This window comes from Chiloscyllium plagiosum, chromosome 34 (genome assembly GCF_004010195.1).
Source record: "Chiloscyllium plagiosum isolate BGI_BamShark_2017 chromosome 34, ASM401019v2, whole genome shotgun sequence".
NCBI lineage: Eukaryota > Metazoa > Chordata > Chondrichthyes > Orectolobiformes > Hemiscylliidae > Chiloscyllium > Chiloscyllium plagiosum.
The window spans coordinates 19,770,023-19,790,841 of NC_057743.1; the positions used below are offsets into that span (position 1 = coordinate 19,770,023).

Here is a 20,819-nt window from a genome sequence, read left to right on the forward strand (position 1 = left end):
CTACATTGAACTCCATTTGCCACCTTTCTGCCCAAATCTGCAGCTTATCTATATCCCGCTGTAACCTGCCACATCCTTCCTCACTGTCAACAACTCCACCGACTTTCGTATCATCCGCAAACTTGCTCACCCAACCTTCTAGCCCCTTGTCCAGGTCATTTATAAAAATGACAAACAGCAAGGTCCCAAAACACATCCTTGCGGAACACCGTTAGTAACTGCACTCCAAGATGAACCTTTACCATCAACTACTACCCTCTGTCTTCTTCCAGCCAGCCAATTCCTAATCCAAACCTCCAACTCACCCTCAATGCCATATCTCCGTATGTTTTGCAGTAGCCTTATGGACCAGCGGCCTGTCTCTGAAACATTCATACATGTTTCATTTTCAGAAAAGCATTTTTCCTTTTAATTCTTTCATGGGATACAATAAGGCCAGTATTTGTTGCCCATCTTTAATTGCTTCTGAACTTAATGACTTGTCACTGTATTTCACTGTCAACCACACTGCTGTGGGTCTGGAATCACATGAAGCTGGGTAAGGACAGCAAATTTCCTTAAATTATGAAAGTGAAACTTTTTTTTAACTACAATCAATGAGGTTATAGACACAATTTCTGAGATGAGCTTTATATTCTAGATTTATTAATCGATAGAATTTAAGTTCTGCTAGCGAGAACAAAAGGGGTGAAAGGTTATTGGAGGAATGTGAAATAATCTTGAACCCATGCCTCAGACTGTCACTCTCAGTCTCTGGAGCACTTTAATCCAGTGACATTATCACTACGTCATCATAATTTCTTTTATAGTTCCGATTTGGAGATGCTGGTGTTGGACTGGGCTGTACAAATTTAAACATCACACGACACCAGGTTATAGTCCAACAGTCCAATTAAACCTGTAGGACTCTAACCTGGTGTTGTGTGATTTTTAACTTTTTATAGTTCCCAGTACTTACAGCTGGTGTTCAGAGATTTGTCCACATTAGTTAAGCAACCAACATTATTTTTGACAAAGAGCAGAAAATTAGCAGGTGCTAATTGTTGGCAGTTGTCATTAAGAGAATCACACTTTAACCTGGGTGAACTGCTTAAACACCCACCTTTGCCTGAAATCAGCAAAGCATTGTAAGTCAGTAAGTATTTAAAATTACCCAGAATAGAGAATGTACTCCATGAATAACAAGATGTGCCAGTGTAATTGATTTCTATGCGAACAAAAAATGACTAGCCAAAACAAGTGGCTGCCTGCATTAAAAGTGACGGGAACCATGTTTGTAAAGAGGATTATTATGTGTAATATGTCCAGACTTTTCAACACAATTTAATGCAAATTGCCTTGTGCTGACAGCACTCAGGGAGACACAGGCTCAAGAAAAAATCCTCAGTAAAGCATTAGGTCCATCATACAACATCTGTTCAGTGCCTGTACTGAAACATTTATAAATATGCCACATGCGATCATCATGTTACGTGCTGTTTTAACAATTGTCATTCGGTTGTACAGTCCTTGAGTGTTGCTGAGAAAAGACACATTTTTGTTGAAACTTTTCATCTTGTACTCATCAGGAGCAATTTGCAAGAATACCAACCTTAAGGAGGGAAAAACCAACATTAGTGCTTCATAAGAGGAGAGTGCTGATAAGTTTGTAAGTGAATTCTGATTGGTCGAGGCATTGCCATGGTGAATGCACCTATTCATGCTGATTAACATTAAATTTTAAACCAGGCAGGTTGTCTCTAACTGGGCAGGGCACTGCCCTGAGAAATGAATTGGCAAATGACTGTTGCCTATTTGACAAGCTGGAGTATTTGGAAAGGATTAAAATACAGAAATAGAGTCATACAGAAGTACAGCACGGAAACACACTCTTTGGTTCAACTCGTCCATGCTGACCAGATATCCTAAATTAATCTAGTTCCATTTGTCAGACTTGGGCCATATCCCCTATTCATTTACCCATCAAGATGCCTTTTAAATGCTGTAATTGTACCAGCCTCCACCACTTTCTCTGGCAGCTCATTCCATACATGCACCACCCTCTGCATGAAAACGTTGGCCTTAGGTCCCTTTTGTATCTTTTCCTTCTCATCCTAAAGCTATGCCCTCTAGTTCTGGACTCCCCCATCCCAGGGCAAAGACCTTGGCTATTTCCCCTATCCATTTCTCTCATGATTTTATAAACCTATATAAGGTCACCCCTCAGCCTCCAATGCTCCAGGGAAACAGCCCCAGCCTGTTCAGCCTCTCCCTATAACTCAAACCCTCCAATCCTGGCAACATCCTTGTAAATCTTTTCTGAACCCTTTCAAGTTTCACAACATCCTTCCTATAGGAGGAAGACCCAGAACTGCACGCAATATTCCAAAAGTGGCCTAACTACTGTCCTGTAAAGCTGCAACATGACCTCCCAACTCATATACTTGATGCTCTGGCCAATAAAGGAAAGCATACCAAACGCCTTCTTCACTATCCTATCTACCTGCAACTCCACTTTCAAGGAACTATGAACCTGCACTCCAAGGTCTCTTTGTTCAGCAACACTCCTAGGAACTTACCATTAAGAAGAGAAAACAATTTGAAGAGTTTAAGAATTAGCGACAGCATAAGCGTGGTTGGCTTCTTTCTGTGAGCCTATCACATGATTACAATCAGTGCCAGAGTAAATGACCCAGAAGATTATTTGTTGCATTATCATTCCCTGTGTTAGAAGGCAAGACTGAGCAACAAGAAGGTAGAGTGGTTCAATTTTGAAAAGAAAGATCACAGAGGGGATCTTGAAGATGTGAATAAGGCATAATGGAGCATCCATCGCCCACAGATTTCCCTTCAAGATACAAACCATCCTGACTTGGAAATATATCGCTGTTCCTTCAGTGTCGCTGGATCAAAATCCTGGAACTCCCTCCCTAAGGGCATTGTGGGTCCACCTACAGCCCAAGGACAGCAGTGGTTCAAAAAGGCATCTCATTACCACCTTCTCGAGGGCAACTGGGGATGTGCAATAATGCAGACTCAGCCATGAAAGAATAAAAAGACAATTAATAGGATAGAGAAAGTTAACCCAGAGGCATATTATGAGATACATGGAGATAATAGGATAAAATGATTTAGTTCAAATTTGGGAAAAGGATGTTTAGGATTAGGATAGATGTTCAGAATTACTTCTTAAGAAAATGATTAACAATTATAACAAAAGACCTTTGAATGTATCATTGAAGGAACTGAAGAAGCAGCAAGATTTCATCCTGGTGGGATTAACTCTAGGTAAAGAAGAGCCTTTCTGTGCAAAGTGACCCCATACTTATATTACAGGTGGACAATAAATAGACAACAATAAAATGTCTTTAACCTACTGAGGTAGTCAACCGTGTTGCTTGGACTACTGCCACAAATCACCTCTTCCGCATCCAGTGAGGACCAGGCACTCAGTGTTGCCTCAGTAATGGCAAACTGCTCAGCAACACCTATTTTTAAAGAAATGAACGGTGAAGGAAAAGAGTATCAACATCAAGACTAATAATTGACAATAACCAAACCAATTATAACTGACCCAGCACCCACAGAAAATTAATACCAATCAATTGGATCCCATTTATACAATAGTCTGAATCTAATCTAAAGGGAAAATAGTCAAAATGAAAGAAACAAACCTCTAATGGGAAACTGGTGCAGGATCTCACTGTAGTTGAATATATAATTAATTTCCTGGGGGTTCCACAGGTTGCGAAAGGCAGGAACCTGGTATGGACTTTGTAGAGTTTTAACACTGACACTTGTTGTGATTACTATTTGCAAGATGCAAATCTGCGCCTGATAAAACTATTAATGATTCCATTGGTAAATGCATTAGATTTGCTCTGTCTGTCTCTAGTCTAAAAGATCCCTCAAAACCTCTTCTTGTTGTCTTCTGTGACTCTTCCAATCTCTGCTTGCTGTCCAAACCTTCTCCTCATTCCAAGGTCACAGAATTGTTACAGTACTGAAGGTGGCCATTTGGCCCAATGTTCCTGCACCTCCAAATGAGCATCATTATTAAGTGGAGTCTTCCCAGCCTTTCCCTGTAACCCTGCACATTGTTTCTGTTTAAATAATCATCAAATCATAAGGGACATGGATAGGATGAACAGCCAAGGTCTTTTCCCTGGGGTAGTGGAGTCCAAAGCTAGAGGGCATGGGTTTAAGGTGAGAGGGGAAAGATTTAAAAGGGACCTATGGGGCAACTTTTTCATGCAGAGGGTAGTGCGTGTATGGAGAGAGCTGCCAGAGAAAATGGTGGAGGCTGGTACAGTTACAACATTTAAAAGGCATCTGGATGGGTTTATGATTAGGAAGGGTTTAGAGGGATATGGTTCAAATGCTGGCAAATGGAACTAGATTAATTGAGAATATCTGATCAACATGGATGAGTTGGACCAAAGGGTCTTTTTCCATGCTGTACAGCTCTGCAACTCTATAACGTACTCCTAAACAGTTCAATTGAACCCATTTCCAGGCAGAGGTCCAAGTCTGAACTACTGGCTTTGAGACAAATTCTTTCTCTGACATCAAATTTACTTCTTTGACAAGCCACTTTAAGTCTGTAACCTCTTGTCCTTGTTCCTTTTCTGAGCAGGAAGTGCCTTGGAACATTTTGTAATATTTTCAATGACCTTTAGCAACTTTAATGTAGTAAGTGATCCTAGGTGCCTCACAGGTCAATGATGAAGCAACATGTGACACTCAGCCACATGAGGAGATATAAGATCAGATTACTAGAAGATTTGTCAAAGGAATAAGTTTTAAGGAGCAGCTTAAAGGAAGGAAAATGAGGTAGAGAATATTCTAGAGATTCAGTATCAAGAGGCTGAAGACATGGCCACCAAAGGTGGGAGTGATTAAAATTGGGGCTATGCAGCAAAAGGCTGGAACGTGAGTATTGGAACTACCTCAAAAGATTGTAAGATTGGAGATTACAGATATAGGGAGGACAAGGTCATGGAGGGATTTAAAATAAAGTACAAATTTTATCATAAGTGCCTGGCCAGAAACCAGAAATAAGCACAAGGAGGGTGAAGAGGGCTGAGTTAAGAACAGGTCGCAGAGCTCCTAAGTTCTAGAAGGTGGAAAGTAAGAGAGCAGGCTTTGGAATGATTGATTCCAGCGGTTCCATAGGCTGAATAAGGGTTCCAGTAGCAGATGGAGATAGGCCCAGAGCTAGCTAATGTTCTGGAATCGAAGTTGGGTCCCTTGTGTGATATATATATACATCCTCACTTTTCCTCCATACTTGTGAAGTATGTACTATTGTACAGGCCTCAGTAATAGTGATGAAATGATTTTAAAATCATTGGAAAACAATTAAAGCTCTAACAATCTACAAAACATCTGAAATCAAACTCATAATCTGGGTCAAAATACTTGTGAAGTATGTACTATTGTACAGGCCTCAGTAATAGTGATGAGAATGATTTTAAAATCATTGGAAAACAATTAAAGCTCTAACAATCTACAAAACATCTGAAATCAAACTCATAATCTGGGTCAAAAAACCCAATAGAAAGATTGCATTCTTTAAAGCACCTATGAGGTTTGTAAACAAACAAGAAACTGTTTGTTACTCGCTTCAATAGCTTTTGGAAACAGGCAGCCTTAGTGATGGCACCAATATGTGATCAACTTGGAATCAAATGTGCATCATAGTTGCAAAGAGACTGGTTAGTTTCAGCCTGTCGCTAGACAGACAGATGGAGATAGTGGTCAGGGAATGGAGTTTGTGGCAGAGACTTAGTCTGGGCTTGGGTCTCCCCAGTATTTATTTTCTGGTTTAATTCATCGGGTGTATTCATGGAATAAGTCTAATGCATGAATTTCCAACCATGGGCTGGTGAGGCACAATTTCTTAGTGTCTGTGCCCCCTGAGCAGCAAGAGAACAGATGTCCCCCCTTTTGGAAGTGCAAGTTGTTATTGTCGCTGCTTATTCATAAGGAGTCACTAGGGGGAACCAATGAACCATCCACTGCCCTCGACATTCCTAAATCCAACTTATATACAGCCTTCAGCAATGCCACAAAGACACAGCAACTTTTGTGGTAAATCACAATGTAAATTGTCCTCAAATATTTTCTGACCTTTTTTTGCTTTTCAGTGCTGGGAGACCACTCTTCATTCCTTGTTCTGCTGGGGCTTTGTTCATTGACCAGCATTGCTAATGAACAATGGCTGTGGTGGGATTTCCAGAATCCACCCGATCCAGGAGATCTTCTGTCGTCTCAATTATCTAAACATTATTGGTGATATCTCTAAAATCCTTCAGGAAGTTAAGCCAATTGTTGTCATATGACAACAGCTTCAGAGCTTCTGCCATTTTGGAGATAATTTATTTTTTCAGTGGTTGGCACTGTTGTCTTATAGCACCAGGGATCAGGTTCGATTCTAGTCTTGGGCAACTGTTTGTGTGGATTTTGCGTGTTCTCCTGTGTCTGTGTAGGTTTCCTATGGGTGGTCCTGTTTCCTCCCTCAATCCAAAGAAGTGCAAGTTAGGTGGATTGACCATGCTAAATTGCCCATGATGTCCAGGGATGTGCAGGCGAGGTGGGTTAGCCATTCTGGGTGGGATGCTCATGAGAAGGTTGGTGTGGGCTTGCTGGGCCAAATGGCCTGCTTTCACACTGTAGGGACTCCATGATTCAAATTGCAGTTGATCTATCGCTGCATGTTTTTTTGGCTTTCAGGATTTTAATTCATTGGATGTCAATCTTTAATTATTTCAATGTCCCTGCCAACACAAGAGCTGCACTATTGAATATCAGGAACAGAATTTTTGCTCCATTTTTCTGCACAAATAGCCACAGTCGAATTTATTTTTGGAGGATATTCAATTTTGCTCCATGCCCTTTTGCCCTTGTCAGTTTGTGGGCTGGGAATGCTGAGTCTGCGAAATACTCAGACTTCCCCATTGAGACTGAGATTCCCAGTTTAAATGGAGGACAGAAATCAGATTTCTTTCCCTGTACTATTTTCATTTATTGATCCAAGAGCTATTGAAGTGAGTAACTGAACATATCTTTGTTGCAGTTTCTTGTTTGTTTACAAACCTCATAGGTGCTTTAAAGAATGCAATCTTTCCATTGGGTTTTTTGACCCAGTTTATGAGTTTGATTTCAGATGTTTTGTAGATTGTTAGAGCTTTAATTGTTTTCCAATGATTTTAAAATCATTCTCATCACTATTACTGAGATCTGTACAATAGTACATACTTCACAAGTATGGAGGAAAAGTGAGGATGTATATATATCACACAAGGGACCCAACTTCAATTCTAATCTCAGGCGACTATCTATGTGGAGTTTGCACATTCTCCCCATGTCTGTGTGGGTTTCCGCTGGTTGATCCAGTTTCCCCCCACAGTGCAAAGATGTGCAGGTTAAATGGATTGGCCATGATAAATTGCCCCATCGTGTCCAGGGATGTGCAAGATTGGGGGATTGGCCATGGGGAAGGCATGGTTACAGGGATAGGGTAGGGATGTGAGTGCGGATAAGATGCTTTATGGAGGGTCAGTGTGGACTTGATGGGCCAAGTGGCCTGGTTCCATACTGTAGGGTTTCTATGAATCTATGACTCTGTGATATAGTCACTGTATAGAGAATGTGAAGATGGCCTATAGAATGTACATGAGTACAGGTGGGAGTGTGTGGACATCTAAACCATCTTTCCTCAATGTTGGGAGCTGGACTGCAGAGCTGGAGGACAGAGGCGGGCCTTTTGACCAGTTTACCTCACGCACTCCTTCAGAACTCGCAAAATACACAGGCGACCCACACAGACTAAAATCCCACGTAAGCTCACAATGGATTGGCTATGCATTGAACCATGAACATGCGCCTTGCGGCCTTTCCCGAGTCCAGGTGAAAATGTGGCCTCACCTGTAAATTCCTGCTGGAAATCGAGTAGATGTGGAAATTGGTGGAGATGCGACGGAAACCTTCAGCTCAAATTTGACCCTGAAATATCTGGAGTGTGGCTGAAAAGCAGCATTATCTTTTATATAGAACATGGAACCGTACAGCATAGTACAGGCCCTTTGTCCCACAATGTTGTGCCAAGCATTTATCTTAATCTAAGATAAACCTAACCTACACACATCTCAATTTACTGTTGTCCATGTGCTTGTCCAGCAGTTGTTTAAATGTCCCTAATGTCTCTGACTCGACTACCACCGCTGGCAGTGCATTCCACGCACCCACTACTCTCTGCTTAAAGAACCTACCACTGACATCTCATGACAGTCATTTCCGCCCTGGGGAAAAGTCTGTGGCTATCCCCTCTATCTGTGCCTTTCATTACCTTGTACACCTCTATCAAGTCACCTCTCTCTTCTTTCTTCTCTCCTGTGTGAAAAGTCTTAGCTCACTCAACCTCTGTTCATAAGAAGAGCCCTCCAATCCAGGCAGCATTCAGGTAAATCTGCCCTGCACCCTCTCTACAACATCTGCACCTTTCTGATTATGAGGTGACCAGAACCAGACACAATATTCCAAGTATGGTCTAACCAGGGCTTCACAGAGCTGCAGCAAAACCTCATGGTTCTTAAACTCAATCCCCCTCTTAATAAAAGCCAAAATACCATACACCTTCTTAACAATCCAATTAACTTGGATGGCAACCTTGAGGGATCTATGTACATGGACCCCAAGATCCCACTGTTCCTCCACACTGCCAAGAATCCTGTCTTTAACCCTGTATTCAGCATTCAAAATCAACCTTCCAAAATGTATCGCTTCACATTTATTCAGGTTGAACTCCTGGTGGGTTTCCAAAAAAATGGAGCTTCTGCATGGTTGTGTTTATGAGCACTTTTTTTTTCCATTTTGAAGTAATAATTATGAGCTGGAAAGCACAGAAGTAAACACCTCGAACTTTCTCACTTCTATCTGGTATAGACAGAGTTTGAATATCACAGAACATTTTAACACAGAACATCTCTGGCTTACCATATGATTAGATTACTTACAGTGTGGAAATAGGCCCTTCGGCCCAACAAGCCCACACCGACCCGCCAAAGCGCAACCCACCCAGACCCATTCCCCATTCACCTAACCTGCACACTTTTTTGGACTGTGGGAGGAAATCTACACAGCCACAGGGAGAACGTGCAAACGCCACACAGTCAGTCGCCTGAGGCGGGAATTGAACCCGGGTCTCTGGTGGTGTGAGGCAGCAGTGCTAACCATTGTGCCACCTTGCTGCCCACATGCTAAAATTCAGATCACTGGATTAAGAGTGAATCAAAATTGAAACTGAATAGCAACATGATGATTTGATTTGATTTGATTTGATTTATTATTGTCACATGTACCGAGATACAGTGAAAAGTATTGTTTTACATGCTATCCAGATAACGGATATATACACACTGGGGAACCTCGATTATCCGAACGAGATAGGCAGGTACTATTTTGTTCAGATAATCAATTATTTGGTTAATCAATTAAATGCCTTTCCTCTGGGGCTTGGAGTCTTTAAAGTCTGCTCCCCGTTCAGGAGACTGCAGCCGCGTCCCCAACACTGCTCATTGCCCCCGACCCCAGGTTCCACCTCTGCCCTGTACAGGACAATGTTGGAGAGATTATCTGGGGAAGCGGGGTGGGGGGCATTAGCGTACACCATGTAGAACTCCAGGGAAAGTGTGGAGAGAGAGAGAGGTCAGTCATTTGGAGACAGTGCCTGTTTAATCACTGTAAACAAAACACACGATCACTGTTGGAAACTCGTCTTTCATGTAATGTTTCTATCGGGGCCTCCAGATCTCCTTCGGATAATCCGATTTTCAGATAATTAGTATTCTGATAATCGAGGTTCCTCTGTATTATATATATATATATACACACATATATATAAATATATGTGTGTGTGTGTACATCAGATTTACGTCAGTTTTAAATTCTTTGACCATCTCATGGATTGCTACTTGAAAACACAGTGAAACAATGGACGATCCCATCCCCATTGAGTAGATATTTGGCTTGGAACCCCAGTGTTTCAGATTGCTTTGCCCCTTGTGTAGGACATCGTATTGAACGCAGTTTAATTCCTGCCCATCTTACCTGCTGCAAAACGAGCTTCCTTCAGCTCATCGGTGAGATTGGAATAGTGGACGTCATCCATCGAACATGTGTTAGAGCCTCTGCCATGGGCACCCCAACCCTTCCATTCTATTAGGTGAGCCACCCGGCCACGTGCCATTGCTGTTGGCTTTGTGATGTGATCTTTGACTGTCTGAACCAGACCTGCAATGGAAAATCAGTATCACATTTTGCTGCTATGGTGAATTTAATCTATTGGTTTCACTACATGCGCAAGAAGGTAAATATCTTAATTGTTAAAAGGTGAAGATTACAAATGAGATTTAAAGGATGAATTCCTCACTCACAATCCATCAATCACAACCCCTTCATTGCATTTCCATTTAACTTCCTTCTTTTGTCATTCCCACACTTTTTATTAAAAATATCTGAAATTTGGAACAATCAACCTTTTTGTGACCAATATTCATGTTGCAGTAATGTTGGCTACCAACAGATTAATTTTCTTTGTGGAGAACTTAGAAGAGAATAGCAATCAGTACAGCACATTCCAAAGGAATAGCAATGGGGTCAAAATTACGACAGTAAAATAAAATGGCTTATAATTATAGAGCAATAAATCGCGCTATCATTCTCCCAACAGCCAAACTATGTTCAGACAATGACCTACTTTCTCAGTGTGGCACTGCAATGTCTGTGTGGAATATGTCCTTAAGTCAGGAGTGAGGTTTGAGACAGAGCCATTAGAAATAATAGCTTGTCTGATATTTACTGCTATTGGGTACAGTATGTTGCCACTCTGCAGAGTCAGAGACTTACCCTTGAAGTGTAATTTTTTTTTTACTCAATCATGGGATGAAGGTGACGCTGGCTGTGCTAATGTTTATTGCTTTTCCTGAATTGCCCAGAGGGCCATTAAGAGTCAACTACACTGCTAAAAGTCTGGAGTAACATGTAGACCTGGTAAGGATAGTAGTTTCCTTCCTTAAGGGACATTAGTGAAACACAGATGGGCTTTTCCAACAATTGACAGTGGACCTGCAGTCATCATTAGACTCTTAATTCCAGACATTTTTTTAATTGAATTCAAATTCCACCCTCTGCCATGGCAAAATTTGAACCCAGGTCCCCAGAACATTATCTGGGTCTCTGGGTTAACAGTCCAGTAATTATACCACTAGGACATCATCTCCCCTAAACAATCAAGTGTTAATGGAGCTATTTTGCTCAACCCAGAGATGACACTAAATGCAAATTGTTTAGATGATATGTATCACTTTAAAAATTAATCCTAGAAAGGATCCATTTCTTACAGTTGGGTGAATGAAAGTAACTTAGTAACATGCAGACTGATGACTTGTTTCCCGTGGGCTGTTTCGAGTGAGCGCTGCATGGATGTGGGGTCCATTGTCATGGAGATGTCAGATGAGCAGAATGAATGCGGTGAGATTTATACACAGGGCTGAAGCTCTGAAATCAGCCAGTGATTCAAAATTTAGAGAAGACGGTAGCATTTTTGTTATAAATCTACATTTTGAATTCATGTTGGATTTCGGAAAAGCTTGGGCTGTGAAGGACATTTTTCTCCCTTTTGATCTGTGATAGAATTAGACACACCATTCCTCTGCAGAACGGTTACATATAATACAAAACTAAAAAGATGTGGGTAAAATGTGCGGAATTTGTGCTAGGGTTCAAGGCTTTCCTACTGCAGCTGGTATTGACACTGTTTCCTGAATGTCACAGCACTTACAACTGCAGCTGCTCAATATGGAGATGGCACTTGGCTGCTAATTGTTGGTTAACTTCCTTCTCTGTATATTTGCAATGGAGATTTAAATGGTTTCCGTCAATTGATTGCCAATTCATTTTATGTGAGTCCCAGTTAATTCTTCTTCAGCCATGAGAAACCAATGCTACTCCCTCTAAACTACTTTGCTGTTTTGAGAATGTAACTTTTAAATGTTCTGCGATTTACATAGGAAAGAACTGAAACCAACATGTTAATTCTAAAAGATTTGGAGATGCCGGTGTTGGACTGGGGTGTACAAAATTAAAAATCACTCAGCACCGGGTTATAGTCCAACAGGTTTAATTGGAAGCACTAGCTTTCGGAGCGCTGCTCCTTCATCAGGTAGTTGTGGAGGACACAATTTTAAGTCTTACAATTGTGCACCCCACAACCACCTGATGAAGGAGCAGAGCTCCGAAAGCTAGTGCTTCCAAATAAACCTGTTGGACTATAACCTGGTGTTGCGTGATGTTTAACTTTGTACACCCCAGTCCAACACCGACACCTCCAAAGCGTTGCTGTATTGAATATTCAGCAGAAGTGTATAAAATTGAAAGGAGAAAGTGAGGTCTGCAGATGCTGGAGATTAGAGCTGAAAATGTGTTGCTGGAACTCAGCACCGCCTTCCTAACCTGCAATCTTCTTCCTGACCTCTCCGCCCCCACCCCAGTCTGACCTATCACCCTCACCTTGACCTCTTTCCACCTATCGCATTTCCGACGCCCCTCCCCCAAGTCCCTCCTCCCTACCTTTTATCTCAGCCTGCTGGACACACTTTCCTTATTCCTGATGAAGGGCTTATGCCCGAAACGTCGATTCTCCTGTTCCCTGGATGCTGCCTGACCTGCTGCGCTTTTCCAGCAACACATTTTCAGCTATTAAATTGAAAGCCAGAGCTGGGATGGCATGTACAAACTGTGCAAACTAATTAAGGTACAGAGATCATAAAGATTTATCAAGTTGATGGTGTCAAAACAGGACAGTTAGGAAGATTTTACAGACACAGAACACTGTGGCATGTAGCACAACATGTACCTTAATTAGTTTGTACAGTTTTGGATTACTTGTTACTTTGGTTAGACCCTCAGCATGCGAGTCTTCTACCTGTCATGTTATTCCGGTCATTTAGTTCGTCTCCAACACCACCTTATTTTAATTTTTTGTAATGATCTCTCTGCTTCATTTAATCGATTATAAGTCATCCCATCAGCTGTTGACACTTTACTCACAGCGTCTAACATCCTCAGTCACCTGCAGAGACTTATTATTCCACACTCCGCTCACACCAATTGTATGATCTTTTGATCTCGCTGCCCTTGATCTCTCTGCCTATAAATACTGTGTCTGTGTGCTCTTCTCTCTCACTTCACCTGTCGAAGGGGCTATAATCCGAAAGCTTATAATTTCAAATGAACCTGTTGGACAATAGCCTAGTGTCATGTGTATTCTGACTTTGTCCAACTATTCAGGGAGAGCTTAAGTTATCATAGACAGTATACAAAGACATTTAATCCATTAATTAATAGACAGAAAACAGAACAGGGATAAATGGATCATTTTTGAATTTGTAGACAATTTGTAGAGTTGTAGAGATCAATAGTGCATCAAAGGCCCTTCAGCCCATCAAGTCTTCTCCAGTCAAAAACAAGCACCTAGCTATTCTAATCCAATTTTACAACTCAAGTCTGTATGCCTTGGTATCATAAGTGCACACATCAAAATTCTTCTTAAATGTTATGAGAGTTTTTGCCTTGTCTACCCTTACAAGCAGTGAGTTCCAGATTTCCACCACCCTCTGAGTATTAAAGAAAACCCCTCTAACTCTTCTGTCCCTTCCCTTAATGTATGCACCTGGGTCACTGAACCCTCCAACAAGGGAAAATATCTCTTCCCTATTTACCCTGTCAGTCGTGTCCCCCTCAGTCTCCTCTGATTCAAGGAAAACAACTCAGTTTATTCAATCTCTCTTCATAACTAAAACTCCCCAGCCCAAGCAGCATCCTGGGAAATCATCTTGGAATTCTCTCCAGTGCAATCACATCCCCTCCTATAATGTGGATTCCAGAACTGCACACAATACACCCACTGTGGCCTAACCAAATTTTTAGACAGTTCTAGAATCATTTCCCCGTTCATAAAGGGAGATGTAAAGATTAGTTCTCAGCCTCAGCTATTTATAATTAATCACATCAATCAGTAGGCAACGAGTAATGTACCCAGGTTTGCAAATGATGGAAAGGTAGCTCTAAGGAGGACACAAAGGGCTGAAATTTCGCTTCGTGACAGGAAACAGGAACTGAGGATCGTTTTCCAGTTCCAGAACTTGATCCCCAAGGGAAACATTTTTTGTAATGTTATCAGAGGCTGCTTATTCGTTGGCATAGAAACAGGTTCCCTAGCCAATGATGAGTGGCTGGGGGAGGGGTGGTGTGCTCTCTCGAAGATGGAGGGCCAATCAGCAACCTTCCAGCTTGATAACAGCAGCTGGTTGAAGGAAAGAATAAATATGAGCCGGTGCCTTGGGTTCAAGTCCCAGCTGCTCCAGATGTGTGTCATAATGTGTCTGAGTAGGTTGCTTTAAAAATAAAATTGTCAGTTATGCCTCAACAAGGACTTTGCTTCTCCTGTTAAAATTGTAAATTAAACAGCGAAAATAAATGAGGAAGAAGCGGTATCCCTGAATTTTTGTCTACACCCCAGCCAGGTAGGCCAAGAGGTCCTGCAGGCTTGTCCAGAGCATTCGGCCGTTCCCTCCCTGCCCCCAGCCGATTGCTAAGTGCCTCCTGCCTCCACACATTTAAACAGCCCTCCAAACTCATTGGGAACTGTTTGGAAAGCTGGCAAGTCACAGTTGGCTGTCCTTTCAGTGCCTTCAACAAGGTTCAACATGATCTAATGCCAAGGTGGGAGTTCTGGAGACTCTAAAATGTTGGTGTGAAGAATGGTGTTGAGACCAGGCAATGCTGGCCCCTGTTGAAATAACTCCAAGAGGCTGGTATCCTGTCACCAAGTCACCCTTTATTGACATGTGGAGAGTCCTTGACACTGGTCCAGCTTCCTCAGAGCCAGGTCTTAGAGTGCCCTCTCCTGGATACCGGCCTATGAGCTCTCTTACGCACTTCAGGCCTAGTGGGACTCTTTTGCTGTATCAAGTCCACATACCAGCAGCAACTACAATGGCTTGCCGGCGCCAATCCTGAAGAAAATTTTAACAGTTTGGCTGAGGCTTGGCTTTATTTTGGTGTTCTGCTGTGGGCTGACCTAGAGTCCCACTGTTCAGGATATGTCCTGAGTGAGGTCATGCAATTGCCTTCACTTAAGTGGTGTTCTGTGAGCTCAGTCAGACTGGTCAGGGTGTCCCCTTCCATTGGAATAGTCTGCAACTCATATGCTTCACTTGTTGTATTTTCCATTGATAAAGCCAGTTGTAGTGCCTGTTTGAGGTCCAGTTGGGCTTCTGCTAGTCGGTGCTTTTGCATGGTTACATCATTAATCCCACAAACCAAATGGTCTCTCAGCATCTCATTAAGGGTTAAACCAAAGTCACATGGTTCTGCCAGTCATCTTAAACTCAATAAAAATCCCAACATGGATTCCCCTGGTTCTCAAATTGCCAACTAAAACCAATAGCATCTCAGAATTAGAGAACGCTTGGGGTTGTAACATTCCTTAACTAAATCCATCAACACTTGAGAGGTTTTAGTATCTGGTACCCCAGGCCAAGTTAGGCTCCTAATAACCGAAAAAGCTGCAGGTCCACAAGATGTTAGGAGAATTACTCATTGCTCTTCATCTGCCCCAATGTCATTTGCCCGGAAAACAAAAACATATTCTTTCCACTTACTGGGCCCAGTCTTTGACAGCAGCATTGAATGAGTCAAGCTTCCAAAAGAATGGCTTGATGCCAGAAATGCTTTCCCCAACTCAAAGACGACTGTTGCGGGTGAATTTCTTCACCTGTCCTTCTCCATTGCCTACCTTTGCAGCATCCAAATATTTTGCCCAAGGGAAATGGGCGCGTTGTGACAGGTGGAAGAGAATGGGGTGGCGAGGGTGGGAAGTATGAATTTGATAAGGTAAAAAGGCCAATATTATTCTTTTCAATGGTGCAATACAGAGAGACATTGTCATTCAGAGAGACCTGGGTATCTATTACATGAATCACAGGAAGTTCACATGCAGGGACTACAAGTAATTAAGAAAAGCAAGTGCTAGGTTAGCCTTCAATACAAGGGGTTTGAGTCTAACAGTAAACTGTAGATCTGGTTTCCAGCATCTGCAGTCATTGTTTTTACCTCGTTCAATACAAGGGGTTTGAGTCTAACAATAAACTGTAATTATAGGTCGTTAGTGAGACCACACCTGGAGTACTATGAGGAAGGCTAGAGTAGACTAAGCCTGAACATCCTCCTGATTCCACTATTATCTTGCAGTTTTCAACAGCAGTGCTAGGCAACACTGTCAATCCCCAATGAGTCACAACTTCAGCAAATTAAGTCATTGAAACTGCCACTCCAAGGGAACAGAATTGATTAGCCCATAATCCTTTCAACTCAATGCTTTGCATTATATGAAAACACCTCAAAGCAACTGAATGACTGATGCTCCCTGGCACTCCTGTGAATGTTCAATAATGCAAGTCATTAGAAGTAGCACCATGGTTAAATGAAAATGTCAGTGTTGCGTGTATGCTCCCATTCCATCTCCTTTCTCCTGAGACACTGGCTCAGTTGTAGGCCAGGTATGCCTGTATGTGTAACTCCATCGGAAGAAAGTATACTTATAAATGTACTTGCAGCCAATTGTCTGACTATCTGAATATATTTGTGATTACACACTGCACAGACTCCTCCTGTAAATTGCATTAAAGATTACTTTGCTCACCTCATTCCTATGCCTGCAGACAGAATAATCCAGCACAGAAACAAGCCATTTGGCCCATCGTGCTGCTGCTGGTTTCTTTGAAAGAGCTATTCAATTACCTGCACTCCCTTTTCCAAAGCCCTGGAACATTTTCCCTTTCAAGAATTTATCCAATTCCCTTTGATAGTTACTACTTGAATCTACTTAAGTCTCCCTTTCAGGCAATGCATTCCAGATCACAACCACTCAATGAGCAACTCTGGATTTGCATTTGACATTCAATCCCACTCATCACGGATAATTAGCACCACTTCATCATCCCATTTCTCGAATGATGTTCTGTGCTGTTTATATGCTTTCATGCCTGTATTTTCACATTCTGTTCTTTGTCGTTTTAACTTAGAAACACAAATGACAGACTCAGTGTTACTTCATATTGCGCTTCTGACTTTCAGTGAGCCACTCAGATTTGCAATAGGACCAGAAGGCCCAGGTTTGCTTCCTGACCTGCCCAGGCAAGTTTGGCTAAAGCAACTGGGTTTATTACTCTGCCACTGGGCTAGGCAGGGTGTATAAAGGCAGACACGAATCTTGCCTCTGGTAGTTTTTCCACTGAGGTAAAAACAATGACTGCAGATGCTGGAAACCAGAGTCTAGATTACAGTGGTGCTGGAAAAGCACAGCAGTTCAGGCAGCATCCGAGGAGCAGTAAAATCGACGTTTCGGGCAAAAGCCCTTCATCAGGAAACAGCTGGGCTTTTGCTTGAAACGTCGATTTTACTGCTCCTCAGATGCTGCCTGAACTGCTGTGCTTTTCCAGCACCATTCTAATCTAGATTTTCCACTGAGGCCTGTTAGAAAGGGCCTGAGTATAAGCATTGGCGGAGAGCAAGATCATGCTCAGCTGCAGTAATACCTGTGGTTAACCTCTAAATTGGTTCTCATGTGAGCAATGCCCACTTTCAGGAGATATTCAACGACAATTGAACCTAATGCAGTTATACCTCAGTGAGAATCACCATCTTCACACACTGAAAGGGGAGAGGTATTTACACCAGGTGGAAACAATGGGGTGAATGTCAGCTCCTAAACACTGTGAGAGTTGTAGTTGGGTCAGATGTTCAAAATTAAGAGAATCTCATACTCGCCCGTCGTGGTAGGTCAGGAGTTGAATTATTTTAATAGGGTTGCATCCTCTCTTCAACAATGACTGACTGGGTTTCCCAGACCTCGGATAACAGGAGGACAGACTCGGGGAGAGATCGGGTTCCTTTCAGCGCTGCCTATGGGCTGGGGAGGGGTAGGGGTTTTGCCTGTGAACCCGAACTCACTTACAAACATGGAAACGAGGAGAGGGAGGAGGCCATTCAGCCCTTCGAACCTGCTCCATCATTCAACATGATCCTCTATCTCAATGCTATATTCCTGTTTTCTTCCCTTATCCCTTAAGCATCTAAAACTTTATGTATCTCTTCCTTGCATATTCTCAATGGCCCAGCCTCCAGAGCCTTCTGTGGTAGTGAAATCCACAGGGTGACCACCCTCTGAGTGAGCAAATTCAGTACTAAATGGCCTACTCCATATCCTGAGACTGTGAGCCCTGTTTCTAGACTCCCCCACCTTCCTGCCTCTCATCTATCTATCCCTGTTCAAACTTTATGGGTTTTAAGTAGATCTCAGGCCGAATCACTGAGTTAGATGGATTTTTGATAGACAAGAGAGTCAAAGGTCATGGAAGTGGAATTCACAGAATCCCTACAGTGTGGAAGTAGGCCATTTGGCCCATCAAGTCCACACTGATCCTCCGAAGAGCATCCCACCCAGACCTAACCCCCTTACCATATCCCTGTAACCCTGCATTCCCCTTGGCTAACCCACCTAGCCTGCACATCCCTGGACACTATGGACAATTGAGCATAGCCAATCCACCTAACCTGCACATCTTAGGACTGTGGGAAGAAACCGGAGCACCCGGAGGAAATCCATGCAGACCCAGGGAGAATATGTAAACTCCACATGAAGGGTCACCCTAGGCTGGGATTGAACCTGGGTCCTTGGCACTGTGAGGCAGCAGATCAGTCATGATCTTATTGAATGGATGAGTAGGATCGAATGGCCTACTCCTGCTTTTTTTTTTAGATTACTTACTTACAGTGTGGAAACAGGCCCTTTGGCCCAACAAGTCCACACTGACCCACTGAAGCACAACCCACCCAGACCCATTCTCCTACATTTACCCCTTCACTTAACACTACGGGCAATTTAGCTTCTGAGCTCTGTGTTCCTATTCATATGTGAACTTTACCCCATTCGAAAGCCTCCAGCATTGCTGGGCAGGTGGGATGTTGGTTAGATCCTGGTGTCAGAGGTAGCGAAGGTAAAAAAGATCATTAGTGTCCTGACTGAAATAGATCACAACTTGTCAAACAAAGTGGCCTGTTGTAAAATGCTGGCACATTCTCGTAGATCATCTCTTTCATTTTTGGTGGGGGCGGAGTAGGGGCAGCCTATTCCCTGCAGTGGTAAAAACAATGACTGCAGATGCTGGAAACCAGATTCTGGATCAGTGGTGCTGGAAGAGCACAGCAATTCAGGCAGCATCCGAGGAGCTTCAGCAAAATCGACGTTTCGGGCAAAAGCCCTTATTCCCTGCAGTGGATCAATCCCTATCTAGTTCCCCGAGGTGGGTAACCAACAGCACCAATTCAGACACAGACATCTCCACCAGGCACAGTGCTCAATCCATGAGGGCTTCATTCTCGAGAGATCTGGGGCCTCTCGATCATCAGAAAGATCATGCGAAGAATAAACCTTTTGCAGGCAAAAGGATGTTCGACATGCTAACGGCTAGGTTGAAGGAGTTCAGCTCAATTTTGCCCAGTTTATAAACATTTCAAATCAACCTACCAACTAGTGATGACCTTGCAAGTGCAGTGATGTCATAGCCATTCAGAGTCTGCTTCGAGCCAGTAAAGATTACATTGGTGCTTCCAAAACAATTCTAAATTCCAAAAAAAAAAACAACGTTACAAAAAAATGAAGCACATTGGATTAGATTTCAGTCAAAATGTGAGATTAAACAGTGTACAATCATGCCACCAGTAGCAGATTACCATTGGCCATTTATTCTCTAAACACACGCACTTCAATATATACCACCTGGTCACAGTATCATTTATTTACCTTAAGACGTATTGATGATGGACAAACTTAATATAACCTCCTTTAGAATGCAGGCAAATAGTCTTTATATTAATGTGGCGATGTCAGAGTCAGGAACCAAAAGAGCTCAGATCAGTTTATTTCTCGCTGAGTTCTCCCCTTTACCTCCTTTTGCTCATTGGGCTAATCTTCCAAGGGAGCTGGCATCTTTCATGGACTCTGCAAGTCTGAGCTTAAATGATTTCTTTGACCACACAGAAGAGGTGATCACTACATTTGTTCCCATTACATTCCCACATGAACGTTTGAGGAGGTCACTGGTTAGCACTGAAAATAAAAGATGCTGGAAACCACAGTGGGTCAGGCAGCATCCATGGAGAGAGAGAGCAAGCTAACATTTCAAGTCTAGACTCGAAGATGATTTCCAGCATTTTTTGTTTAGAGTACAGGTTCCAGCATCTGCAGATACTTAATTCCCAGTCCTGATCCTGCTGATGTCTCTGTCATACCCACAAAATCATACCCACCAATTTCAATCTAAGGTACAGGCTCATTTACCTTGCTTCATATGCTACATGCATTCAAGTCCAATACTCTCAGTCCTGCCTTGACTGTCACTCCCTTTTCATAGTTGTCCCCTTATCTGCTGTGCCTGAAGTTAGACTCCCGACTCTTTCCATACTCTCTATCCTGTTATTTGTTCTGGAAACTTTAATAACCTCTAACAAGTCCTCCTCTCCCTTTAACCTTTTCATAATTTTCAATGCAACTGGTCCCACCCCCAACTATTTAGCTTAAAGCCCTTATTACATGATTTTCCAGGACTCTGGTCCCAGTGTAACTCAGGTGGAGCCCATCCTGTGGGAACAGCTCCCTCTTTCCCCAGTCCTGGTGCCAATGTCTCATGAATTCTAATTCGTTTCTTTCACCTCCA

General features: G+C 42.6%; 1 protein-coding gene across 1 annotated transcript in view; it reads right to left on the reverse strand.

Moving 5' to 3' along the window:
- Window positions 1-20,819, reverse strand: part of fam131c (family with sequence similarity 131 member C) — a 39,365-nt gene that overhangs the window by 2,180 nt on the left and 16,366 nt on the right. Inside the window, exons 4-6 of the mRNA XM_043675732.1 lie at window positions 19,631-19,724; window positions 10,090-10,272; window positions 3,357-3,467 (exon numbers count right to left, since the gene is read on the reverse strand). Of these exons, the coding sequence (XP_043531667.1) occupies window positions 3,357-3,467; window positions 10,090-10,272; window positions 19,631-19,724 (388 nt within the window). The remainder of the gene's footprint in view (window positions 1-3,356; window positions 3,468-10,089; window positions 10,273-19,630; window positions 19,725-20,819) is intronic.